Raw genomic sequence first — 12,403 nt, 5'->3', positions numbered from 1 at the left:
AACTAAGGGTTAATTAAAGGTGCTGAAAAGATTTCCCTTTTTTGAAGTAGCAAATAGTACTGGAAGAAACAGTGTGATTCTGTAACAATATTAAAGCATTATCTTTCTTGTTAGTGATTGAGAATGTATAATGTTTTTATTTTTAGTAAGCAAAGTCTCTAGGCTGAAAATTATCAGTACTGTAGTTACTTTTCATAATTTACTTATTGCTGTTTTAAGCCAGTTAACATTCCTTCTTCAGCTTTTAAAAACTCTTGTACTTTCAAGGTATTTAAAATTACCAAGCAGGAAAATGATTTTTGTATCATCTTGCAATGGTTGTAATAGCCACAGAGTAGTGAGATGTATGTGGGAATTCTCCATGAGAATCATTTGCTGTTCCCATGTGGCAGGTGAGTGCCTGAGCTTCACTGTGGGCAGGATACCATCCCCTCAGATGAAGCTACTTCAGTTCATAAGTAATGTATCAGCATCCTGTTTTATTCTAGTTTAATTGGAGCAATTTACTGGTATTCACTCAATAAACTTTAAAACTCCATGCATAGATCTAAAGCAAACTTGAAAGGCAGTCTTTCAGCCAAATGCATTTAATGTGAAGGACCACTCAAATCCAAACAGCAGCTATCAGTAAAATGGAGTTAAGTTCCTCTGGATCAATTTCCATGACAGCCGCTGTGGAATGAGTACTAAAAGCTACACTTAATTTGAACAAAAAGGAGGGTAATTTAGGCATTGAAGAAAACTATTGTTTAGAACTTTTTCTGCCACTGTAGAACAAGCATATTTTACTTCATTCCCGGTGCCTCTTCTCCCACCATTATTCATCACTCAAAGGTACCTTAGAGGTAGAGCTTTTAAAATATATTCTAAATGAAAAGTGGACCAGATGTAGGTATGACTTTGGGGATAAGCTGATAAACTTTCCCAGCTGCAGCTGGTTTTACACTGTAGCATATCAATTTTGCTGGGATTCTTGAAAGAGCATAGCCGTATTAGGTACCTGTGCTGCACAAAATTTTAGGGGTAGCTGGATGTCCTTGAAAATCCGAGTCATCACATATAGATTTTTGTCTGCTATATCATTCATGCAACATCTGTTACAAGTACTAGTAGCTAGCTGGCAAAATGCTGGTTGAAGGCAGTCCAGTGAATGTAAGAGGAAGTTTGCAGCCTGCTGGACTATCCTAGGGCATCTCTATAAAAATGCATTTCATTAGAGACTACTCATCTTTTCCAAGTTCCATACCTGATAGCAGGGAGTCGTATGACAATCTATCTGTGTCCGGGTATCTGGAGCATGTGTAAGGGGCAGAACTGCCCTGTGCGCTGCAGAGCCACAGGCAGCCAGGAATCACTGGGGATCTGCGCCGCCGCGTGCGCCCTCCCAGTCTGCCTCCTGCATGGCCCCATGTCACAGGACAGCACCGTCCCTGCTCTGGGAAAAGCTTTTCAGGCTTAGGCTAAACATAACAGCATCGCATCTCTTCAGATCTTCAGTTTGTTATTGGCTGCTTAAGAATTTTAAGTCTTCAGAACCCATCTAGCTAAAGAGAAGGAAATAATGAAACAGGACAAGCTGACTACGGCGTAGTAGGCCGTCGTGATGAAAGGTCTGTTGCTGGTGGGAGAGGATAATGTGGAACAGTGCAGAGCACTTCTCTGACTCTAGTGCGGAGTTAGCAGACAAAATAGGAGCCTCTAACACATGCATTATTTTTTAGCTATATAGCAAAATACTAGAACAGGTACTTTAGCATTTGAGAACTTTGAATTTTGGTTTTTATGACAGGTTAGAGGAAACTGAAGCTATTTGAAGTCATTCTGATTCTTAGGATTAGGCTTCCAAATAGTGTAAGTATACAAATATGTGTTTCAGGGAGGTAATATTTTTGTCTTGTATTTTACTAGGGTAAAGTTCCAATTGTTTTGGATGTTCTTTTTGTTGAAAATGCTCAACAGAATCTTGGAGAAATGTGTTACTTTTTGCTACTTGGTAAAAGATATCTGGTCATATTCATTCAGTGTTTGGCTCCGGATCCGTTTCTGTATTCTGCTGAGGACTGCATTTATTTATAAGCTCAAGAACATGATTCAGGATAGACTGACTTGTGTGTCTTATTTTGCAATACAATGAGTAAATTTACTGTTAGCAAATTTTAGTTTGAAGAGCTGTTATTTTTAATTCTTAAGCTATTGCTGACATGGATTTCTAAATATAATTTGCCATCCAGCATACTCAGCCTGTTCCTGTGACTATAGTAGATGCCAGTAATAAAGGTTTTCTTCTCCTTTATGCGTAGGAAAAGATGAATTGATTTGAATAATAAACGACATGATGCACACTTCAGTGAGGTCTCAGAACACAGTTGAGATGATCAAAAATGTTTTTTCATGTTTTCAGGATTCCTGTCTGATTTGTATAATTGCAGTCAGGAGAAGGCAGAAGTGTGAAAACAATTCTGGCAAAAATTCCTTTCACTATTTGTGCGTTGTTTGGAAGCTTTAAAGATGTAAAATAATATTTGCAGCTTGGTGGTTTTGGCAAGCTTTTTTAAATTAGGAAATGTCTCCATTACTCATGATTAGAAGAAGCTATGAGCTGACATTCTTAGTAAGTCCTTTTACTTGCAGGACATGCTGATGTTTCTCTGGCAAATGTAGCTAAAATTTGCTCAGGAAAAGATGTGCACTTGATCCACATCCAGGAACGAGTAGGCGCAGGATAGGAGAGTCAATATTCACTGAAATTATTCAGAAGCCCAAAGATAGCACAGTTTTCACACAAGAAAAAAATGTTTCAGATATCACTGTGACACTGAAGCAATGTGCATATGTCGTTTTTTGTATTACTGTAGTTGTCCAGCTTAGGGTAAATTATTTACAGTCAAAGCTGACTTTTGCACCAAGGTTTACACAAGTCTGACTTTTATTGAAATGAGGATAGCTTTAAGGTATGAAATAAAGTTTTAACATGCCAGTCTTTTTCTCCCTCTCGAGAAGCTCTTGCTAATTGTGAGAAAGCCAGTGTACCAATGTTGTAAAATGTACTCACCATTGAAGGGAACATTTTAAAGGAAGGAAGGAATTGTGAAAACTAGTATGGAATATTAAAACTTCTTGTACCATGTGTCAAGAGGTACAGGAACAGGAAGGTAGTTCTTCCGTCATTCAGGATGTGATTAATAATGTCTCATTATTTCATTCAGGAACGCCTAAAACAAAAGACTCTTGAAGTAAGGTAGGCACCTGGCATGGCATACGAGGCCTGAAGTCCCACTGAACTGAAATGGGAATTGTGTTCTTAGCATACTTCTGCTTCTTTGAGTATCTTGGCTTGAACATATTTATTTCTCAATTTGTAATATTTTCCTGCTTTTGAAGTCCAACAGAGATGTGGATGTCCATGCAAAATGTTTCATTCAAAATTATTTATTGACAAACATATCCAAGTATCATGCTACAATATTATGTCACTGTCTATATGTGACCATCTTACCTGATGTAAGTTTGGTGTGTATTTATTATTTTTCTTGGCTAAGGCACCTGGTAATGGTTGAACAGGAGAGACCTTAAATTTTCACGAGAGTTACTTTGTATTTGCATTAATGATGTAATGATTCCAGGTACATAGTAGCACACCAGAAAATACCTGTATCGAAAGATTGCTTGATAGGCGTGGCAATTCATTGTTTTTCTTTCAGTTATGTTTTCATTAGAGTTTGTTTCTAACTGGATCATAGTGGTCTGTTCATGTTAGATATTTTAAGCTTTCTGCAGCATTTTCTCTGTCCTATTGGTATTATCGTATGTAGACAGAGTGGCCTTGTGCGTCTGGCTGATTTCCCTATGGTTTCCACGCCGAACCAGCTAACAGGAGTGCTTTTGTATTTCTTTTCTCATAGTGGGGAAAGTGGTGCTGGAAAGACTGTAGCAGCTAAATACATCATGAGTTACATCTCTAAGATTTCAGGAGGTGGCCCTAAAGTGCAGGTGAGTTGGTGTGGAGTAACACGGAAGCAGGCGCAGGGTCTCGAGACTGGCTGTCGGGGCAGCGCGGGAAGCGCCCGCCCTGGCAGCGCTGCGGCAGCCGGGAAGCTCCCTCCCCGCGAGGCTGGGCGCGAGCTGCCCCACGTGCGCGCGAGCCCTCTCCAGCAGAGACCACTGCAGCGGGTGTGCTCACCTGCACGTCTGCCGGCCCTCTGTGCTGTGGGCACCCACGCGGGGGAGACCCGTGGGGCCAGGAGGATCTCTGTTAAAAGTTTCATGGCTTCCAAGGTGAGTTACGTAGCTAAGCATTTTTGAAGTGAAGGGGGAAAAGGTAGTTTAATTATTGTTCTTCACCAGTAACTACCTTGTTGCTGCAACAATCTCCTCTTCGTAGATAGGATCTTTTCTCCCCTGGCTTGACTTTCCGTTGAAAACTGACCTAGTTGTTCATGTTTTTGTTACTTCCGTTATGAGCTGTATGTATACATTAGAGAGCAAAGAGCAGGAACATCATCTTGTTTTATGAGGCAATAGCGTTTCTGAAAGCTAGATGAAACAGTACATGGTTGCTTTTGTTAATAACCGTATCACCAATATCTGCTTTATCTATATAAGCCTGTTAACTAAAGCTAAGGTAGTGAACTAGTCATAAAATTCCCTTAATGACGTTATATAGGGGCATTTGTTGATTGACAGACAGTGATAGCTAAGTAGTAGCTACTTGTACAAGTCTACTCTTTTTGAACTGTTTGCTGTTATTTATTTGCCTTGTTACAATCTCCGATGTTGAGTATGTTCTTCCTGTTTAATTTTGAGCAGAAGTGATAGGGGAACATTGCACAGAATAGTCCAGTAGCAAAGGGAGCAATGTAGAGAAAGTATGCATACAGTTATTTTTGGAATGAATTTAATCATGCTTCACTTCAAAATAAATATTTTGGTTGATTTAAAAAAATCCAGCTCTTGCTATAAAATTAAAAATACTGCTAGTGGTTACAAAGTAACAGTTCATGAGGCTGACAGTCTGTCTCAAACATTTCTATTGAAATGAAATTCAGTCTTCCCCACACAGCCTAGCATGCATTAGGTCTGTTCAGAAGCTAATAGCTTAACAATATTCCGTCTCCTGGAACCAGAGGCAGAAATAATAGTTACAGGCTGTTTATTGCTGTCTAAGCCAACATCCTAATCCAACATCCAACTGCAGCATCCCTGGTCCTGAAGCAGGCTGTTCGAGCCCTCGCTGCATCCTGCAGTTCGTGCTGCTCTGCCTTCACTGCCTGTGGTTCCAGACCGCCTAGAAAGATTTAAGCGCTCATGTGGAGAAAGGAAATCGTTTAAGAACAAGCTGACAAAGAAAACCCAGCTCAATTTAACAGCTGTTAAATTGGCAGAGCAGTGGGCAGCAGTACCAGTTGTTTGCAGCCTTTGCCATTTTGTTTGATTTTATCACCTCTGAGAAAAAAGACGGTTAGATTCCTTGTCTGAGCAAGGGGATTTTTTTTCCAGATGCAGGTTTTCTTGCTGCTTTTACATATGATTTAGGTGTCATGGTTTCCTAGAAAAGCTCTCAGAACTTTAAAAATATGTATTTCTGAGTCTGTATTTCTCCTGTTTCATAAAATTTTAGCATGTGAAAGACATTATTCTGCAGTCCAATCCTTTGTTGGAGGCCTTTGGGAACGCAAAAACTGTGCGGAACAACAACTCCAGCAGATTTGTAAGTTCCTTTCCCCTGGAGATTACTTTATTCTTTCAACTTCTGTGTTACTCTATAGACATTGTTCAGGAGTATAGTACCAAATGACTGAAAAATAGGTAAATACAAGTAACATACAAAGTGTATTTTGAGAGGCTTCTATATCACTCTTTATAGATTTTGTCTTTGTTTCCTTCACAATACATACTTACCACAAGTTATGTTTAAAATATTCAATCTGTAAGCAAATAGCTTACGAGCAACAAACTGGCCTCTCAATCATGTAAAATGTAAATGTGGCCTTTCATGGTGCAATAGTATGTTTGATTTTTTTTTTTTTAACATAAGAAGCCATTCTTAGACTTGCATTCTACAAGAGGAAAAATTGTAAAAAAATGGCTTTTTTTTTTCTTCTAAGTGATATCTGTTGTTTTTCCTCAGCCAAATTGGTAACAGTGAGGAGGAAACCTAATTACATTCCTTTTACATTCCTTTTGGCTATTTTATTACGCAAAGTTAATGCAAGGATTTATTGCACAGCCAACATGAGTATCAATGCAATTAATGACTCCCCAGAAGAAAAGGATATTGGTTTGCCTTGCTTCCAAGCAGAAGACTGTATTTGCCATTGGTCATAAATCTGTTAAATTTATTTCCAGTGCAGGTGGCCCTTATGGTTTCATTTACATAAGCAAGACTCCCAGCAGGGGAAAGCAGCCCCTCGTTTGCACTCTACCTTTGCGTTAATGCATGATGTCTTTTCCTGAGTCTAGCATCGTATAAATGGACATGGAAAGATATGTGGTAGTTTAAGAATAAAGGTTTAGTTAAATCTTGAGGCATTGGAGTCTGTATCCATGAAGATTAAATAACCTAGTAACTTTCCTTGAAACATAGTATAACAAGTACCTGATTGCAAATTAGTATTTATTAATCATTCAACAGCTTCTATAATTATTTACTGCAGGGGAAATACTTTGAAATCCAGTTTAGCCCAGGTGGAGAGCCAGATGGTGGGAAAATCTCCAACTTCCTACTGGAAAAATCTCGAGTCGTAATGAGGAATCCTGGAGAGAGGAGTTTTCACATTTTTTACCAGGTCAGAAGTGTGTATCTCCTTTATCAGTTATTAAAAATAGCCTTTACTAGTTTTTCCTCTGTATTGAAAAGTCTTTCTCAACACAGTGAGATTATTGAATGCATATTCAAGAAGGTGATCTGGGTATCGCTGGGAAGCTTCATAGCATTTTAAGACAGTGTCTTAAGACACAGTTGTCTTTCGGTACTAGAAAAAAAGTACTTAAGTATTTGAGGGGCTCAGCTTGGAAATTCACAGTGGATGCCCAAATGGAAAAGTCCAATTGAATGTAATAGGAAATGAGAAGTTTCCAACAGCCTTTTTTTTTTTAATATAAAGTGGTCTACATAATTAGACATTCTGCTCTGGAATTCTCTAGCACAGCTTGGAAAGATATCTAATTCTCTACTAAGTTTTGTGAGTTATTTCAGATAATGTCTCCTCCAAGCTTTCTTTCTTTCTTATTTTTTTTTAACATTTCTTAAAGTCTTTTCCTTATGAGTTTTCTTGTGTTCAGTGGTCTTTGACATGCAAGTTCTTTATGTGCTAAAGTCCCAATTGATCAGGTTCTACAAAACTATAATAAAGGCAGTGCAATGTAAGTAACTGTAACAGTTTCACATAAAATTGAAGTGACATTGTGAGGATGGAAAGCTGAGTTGGACCTGGAATAGCTCCAGGAGCTGTGCAGTTTCCTCTTCTGAGGTATGAGAGTGCTGTGCACTATCCTGCTAATTTTTCTGAGTTGGGCTAGTCTCTTGGTTTCGACGTAAAAGTTAAGACTACGGGCTTCTGACTTCTCCACTAGGAGATCAGTTTACTAGTTGCTTTTTACTGCAGCTATATCTGCAGGCAACTGTGTAGACTGTGTGCAAGTCTGAGGAGTCTCTCTTCAGGCATCCCAAGGAGGCCAGGAACCTTTTTTTAATTATACTATGGCATTTATTTATACTCAGCCCTGTTGACCTAAATGATGGAAAGAGGTGTGACTGAACCCTGTTTTACTTGATTTCCCAGCAGTCATAACAGGTCATTATAGATCAACATAGTATTGGAGCAGTTCAAAACTGGCTTGACCTGCCCAATAATGGTGATGATACTTGGCCTCAGAGTCACAAATGGTGCTTTCTCAGTTTGTTCTCTCAACTCTGCCTGCCTTGAGCAGGCATGGAAGACAAGCTGCTCCTGAGGATTTGGCGAAAACATTGCAGAGTGGAAAATCACCTTTTCCATATCCTTATGGAATAAAGATAATGGAAGACATTTGAATCAGTCCCAGTTTGTCTTTTATATTGCATACAGAAGTTAGAAAGAGCTGTCAGTCATCTAAATGGGAATGACTATCTGGTCTTAACAAAAACACAGGATGGATGTGAATCTGGCACAGCTTTAGCTGTATCTCTGTCTAGGCAGTTCCAGACTTGGTCACCTGTTTCTGACCTGCCTCGTCTCTGCTGAAGATAATTAAATTATCTAATTTGGTGATTTTGTTTTTGCAGCTAATTGAAGGGGCCTCCTCAGAGCAAAAAAGCAGTCTTGGCATCACCAGTATGGACTACTATTACTATCTGAGCCTCTCTGGGTCCTACAAAGTAGATGACATCAATGACAAATCTGATTTCCAAGAAACTCTGGTGAGTTTTTGACATTCTCTCTTATTGGATTAGTGCTGGATGTATGTTGATTCCAATGTCCATTTTTAGCAAAGACATTGAGGTATGATTGTGGGAATGAGAAGTTGCAGCTGCAACAATTACATTTTACCCTGAAGAGCTTCTCCTTTGTTGTGGCCTAACAATCTCGAGATTTTACCGGTCTTTGGATTTATAGACCTTTTAAACACCTTTGTGTTTTGTGTGCACCACTTCAGAAAGGTACAGATATAGTGGAATTTAACTAAATGCAGATGAACTATATGTTTGAAATCTGCAGCATGAAAATACAAGAGTGAGGAATGTCCACTGAAAGAGAGGGGGGGGAAGTACATTGTTAGCCAAATTCTTAGTGGTGACCGCTCTTCAATGCCTATTTAAAAGCAGCACAACTGAAAAAGCTGGAAAAGAGACTTGGAAAACATAGATCAGCATTTGATAGTCTCAGTAGATAAAGTATCTGTGTAGAAGGAGTAAAATCGTTATATCTTTAGTTCATTGTTTCCCATTTTGCAATGAAACAATTTATTTTCACAGTAGCATGGAAAGAAGCTGATGCTCATTTTTCAGTAACTTTAATTACGCCAGAATTTATTTTGGTAACACATCTTTTACATAGTTCAGAGGGTTCTGTACTTAATTATTTTTAAAGAAAATGAGGTAGCACATCTATAATTTATGAAATGATAGTGCGAACTAATGAAAATTAGTTGCTGTAAGTATTTGCACTCTTTTGAAGAGCAATTTTTTTAACAAACTTTTTTTTTTTTTAAAAAAAAAAAAAGCCCTCATCTCTGTTGAACAGATTCTTTGACTGATTCATTTTTTCTTTTTCTTTTTCTTTTTCCCTCCTCTTCCTAGCATGCAATGAATGTGATTGGGATCTTTGCAGAGGAACAGGCATTGGTGCTGCAGATAGTGGCAGGAATACTGCATTTGGGAAACATCAGCTTCAAAGAAGTTGGCAACTATGCAGGAGTGGAGAGCGAGGAGTGTAAGTAGTTCTGGAAACTGTTATAGAATTAGCAATGGGCTGAAATCCAGATGGCATGAGGTGAACTGCAGTCTTGAACTGCTTGTCCAAATACAGTGCATCATTTTTCATAGTGCAAGGCTGCTAATTCAAATCCTCTTCCAAAACCAATAATGGTGCTGAGGCCCCTGTTTTGTCTTGTACAATGCCATTGTCTCAATAGGAACATAATTTTGCAGTTTGAATTTAAGGAATCCTTTTCCAGCTTTTGAATATGAAATAATAGAAATTGTGAGGAATGTTTTGGAGCAAACTGGAGCTCTCCTTCTTTGAATGCATCAGCACTTATTTGTGAGCAAACCTGTTCCTTATGTGGTCTGTCTAACCTCACCCTCATATGGAAGCAGCTACCAACCTGTGGAGTATCCTCAGTTTTCATGTACACTGTCAGGTACACACTCAGTGCTCAGCCAGGTGTATATGCATCCAGAAGAGCTACCTTGAAAACACACTGAAAATTACTATAAATTATAAAATTAAAATTTATCTTCCCTGTCTTGGCTCTCTTAACCCACACCTCATTGGTCGGTGCTTCTACCCTGTAAGTATTTCTTATTATTTCTGTATACACATTGCACAGTCCTGGCTTCCCTCACCTCTTGCTGTTGTTATATACAGTTCACGTCAGCACGATGTTGAAGCAGTAATAGTTCTAGTCTTTAACGTTGTTGTTAATGTTCATTTTATACTTATTTGACTTTATTAGCTTACAGGGATAAGTACAATATCTGTATCTCAGAATCATAGAATCAGTAAGGTTGGAAGGGACTGCTGGAGATCATCTAGTCCAACCCCCCTGCCTCAGCAGGGTCATCTAGAGCCTAGGTCACCCTGGTAGGCAGGGTTGCATCCAGGCAGACCTCCACTATCTCCAGAGAAGGAGACTTCACAACCTCTCTGGGCAACCTGTTCCAGTACTAGCTTACAGATATCCATCTGTTCTCTTATTCCAAAATGGTCCTTGTGGATTTTTTAAATGTTCATGTTCAGGAAAACTGCATTTATTAATCAAGTTTTAGGCAAATTAAATATAAATGCCTTCTGCTGAAGACTTTCTACTCAAGTGTATTAGTGGTCTTCTGCTATTTAATTTTGTCCGTTTTCAGAAGTGGACTAATTGAAATGACTAATCTTCATATGCAACTTAAAAGAATAGTAAGTGAACCTGAAGAAAGCTATTTTGAGGTACTTTATACATCCAAAGGATAGAATTTTAGATATGCCATGAAATTCCAAATGAGCTACTATGCTTCCATTTAAATTGTAGTGTTAAATCTTTCAGTGAAATCAAGATATTTAATAACCAGACTTAAAAGATAGATACTGAACATCTTGCATCAAAAAGTAACAAACTGAAAAAACACATGGATTAAAAGCAAAACATTGGTAAATGTGAAGGGATTGCCAAGTACACCGTATTTTTCTTGCTCATTGGGAATAATACATAGAAGAAACTTAGCAGGTAGAATGAATGCAGAAGTTACTAATAAATACATTGCACTTTAAAGATGCCAGCAAAGAAATAACGTTTACTAAAATTTCTGTATTATGAAGCTGAAAGCTGGGTTTATTTCTCCCTCTATTAATAGCCCTCCTACTCTGTGCACAATTTGTTGTTTGTACTACCCAACTAAAGAGTTTTTATCTAATCACAGCCTGGATTAGCTACGAGAGAGATAACATAGTTCACCGCTGACTAGTCGTGCTTTGCACGTGTCTGAAATAACGTAAGGTTTAAGAATTTGGCCTAGTGGTGTTCTTGTTATTAGCCACTTACAGAAAAACAATTGCAAAGGCTGAAGCTGCAAGAAGCTGAAGGCACGAGTTCCTTACTGTTAAGTCAGGATCAAACCTAAAGACACCATTCTTGACAGGCGTTTAGGAAAATAGTTCTTTAAAACTGCCAGGGGTGAATAATCTATTATCTGTTCTAGTGCTTGATTATGTTTGTAGTTGAAAAGATTTTCTTAATATTTATACTAATTCTTCCTTGTTGCAAATCATTCCAAATACCATTCAGGATGGAGAGAGAAAACAGTTTAAACCATCTCTCATTACAGTTGTTTTCTATTGGGAGATTTGTATCCTCCCTCTATTTTAAACTTTTTGACAACCCAAGAAACAAACAGCATCTTTTTCAGCCTTTCTTTGTAGGTTCTATATATAGCTCTCCCATGGAAGTCTAATGATAATTACTCTTTGAGGATAATTTTTTGAATTACATGTATTCTCTACTTTTTAGTAATTTCTTGACCATATCTGTGCAATCCTTAACCAGAGAAAATAATCTGGTCTTAAGAATGTCAAGTTACATCAAAATCAAGCCTGGCACTTCTTCCTTTTCAGTAAATCACTAACACTGTGTAAGAAGAGTTTCAGATATCTGTGGTATAATGACATCTATTACCTTGCTGTCTTCATAAATCCTTATAGTAATACTGGCTAACTATTCTGGCAGTGTATCTGAAGGTATTTAGACTATAATTCCCACATTCTCTCTTCCCTTTTAAAAGATATGATGTTTGTCCTTTTTCTGTCTTCTTCAACCTGCAGTCCTTAGTGAATTATCAAAGATGTTGCCAATGACTCCACTTGGTTAGTTCCTTGGTTGCTGGAGCCCTAGGGCAACTTTAATCAGCCTGTTTGATTATAATTAATCAGATTTCAGAAAGCTGGGAGTTATTTGCAATTCTAAAAAATATTTGTAAATTGATGTACTAAAAGGTTAAAAGAAGTCAAATCATGTTGTGGATGTTGCAGCTGTACAAAGCACAAGTGGCAGCTGCCTTAGTGATTATTTGATATCCTCTTCACAACAGTAGAGTGGACCTGAAAGCACTGGAACATTGACGAAACATTGTTAGAGGATTATGTGATTAAGTGGAGGGGCAACAGTGACGCCAAGAGATGCCTTTGGGAGCTATTTCAGTATGCTTTCAAGCCAGTTTCTCTTT

At 38.2% G+C, this 12,403-nt stretch overlaps 1 protein-coding gene across 5 annotated transcripts in view; it reads left to right on the top strand.

Moving 5' to 3' along the window:
* MYO1E (myosin IE) overlaps window positions 1-12,403 on the top strand; it is a 94,973-nt gene that overhangs the window by 43,187 nt on the left and 39,383 nt on the right. For all 5 annotated transcript variants that reach the window (XR_009959504.1, XR_009959505.1, XM_062584154.1 and 2 more), the window contains exons 5-9: window positions 3,903-3,990; window positions 5,618-5,707; window positions 6,654-6,785; window positions 8,264-8,398; window positions 9,278-9,410. Coding sequence is in view for 3 of the 5 variants with exons in the window: in XM_062584154.1 (XP_062440138.1) it covers window positions 3,903-3,990; window positions 5,618-5,707; window positions 6,654-6,785; window positions 8,264-8,398; window positions 9,278-9,410 (578 nt within the window). In the remaining 2 variants the exon portion in view is untranslated. The remainder of the gene's footprint in view (window positions 1-3,902; window positions 3,991-5,617; window positions 5,708-6,653; window positions 6,786-8,263; window positions 8,399-9,277; window positions 9,411-12,403) is intronic.

This window comes from Rhea pennata, chromosome 10 (genome assembly GCF_028389875.1).
Source record: "Rhea pennata isolate bPtePen1 chromosome 10, bPtePen1.pri, whole genome shotgun sequence".
NCBI classification, from domain to species: domain Eukaryota; kingdom Metazoa; phylum Chordata; class Aves; order Rheiformes; family Rheidae; genus Rhea; species Rhea pennata.
Note: the sequence above shows the minus strand (reverse complement) of the source record. Positions and strands in the feature narration are given on the sequence as shown.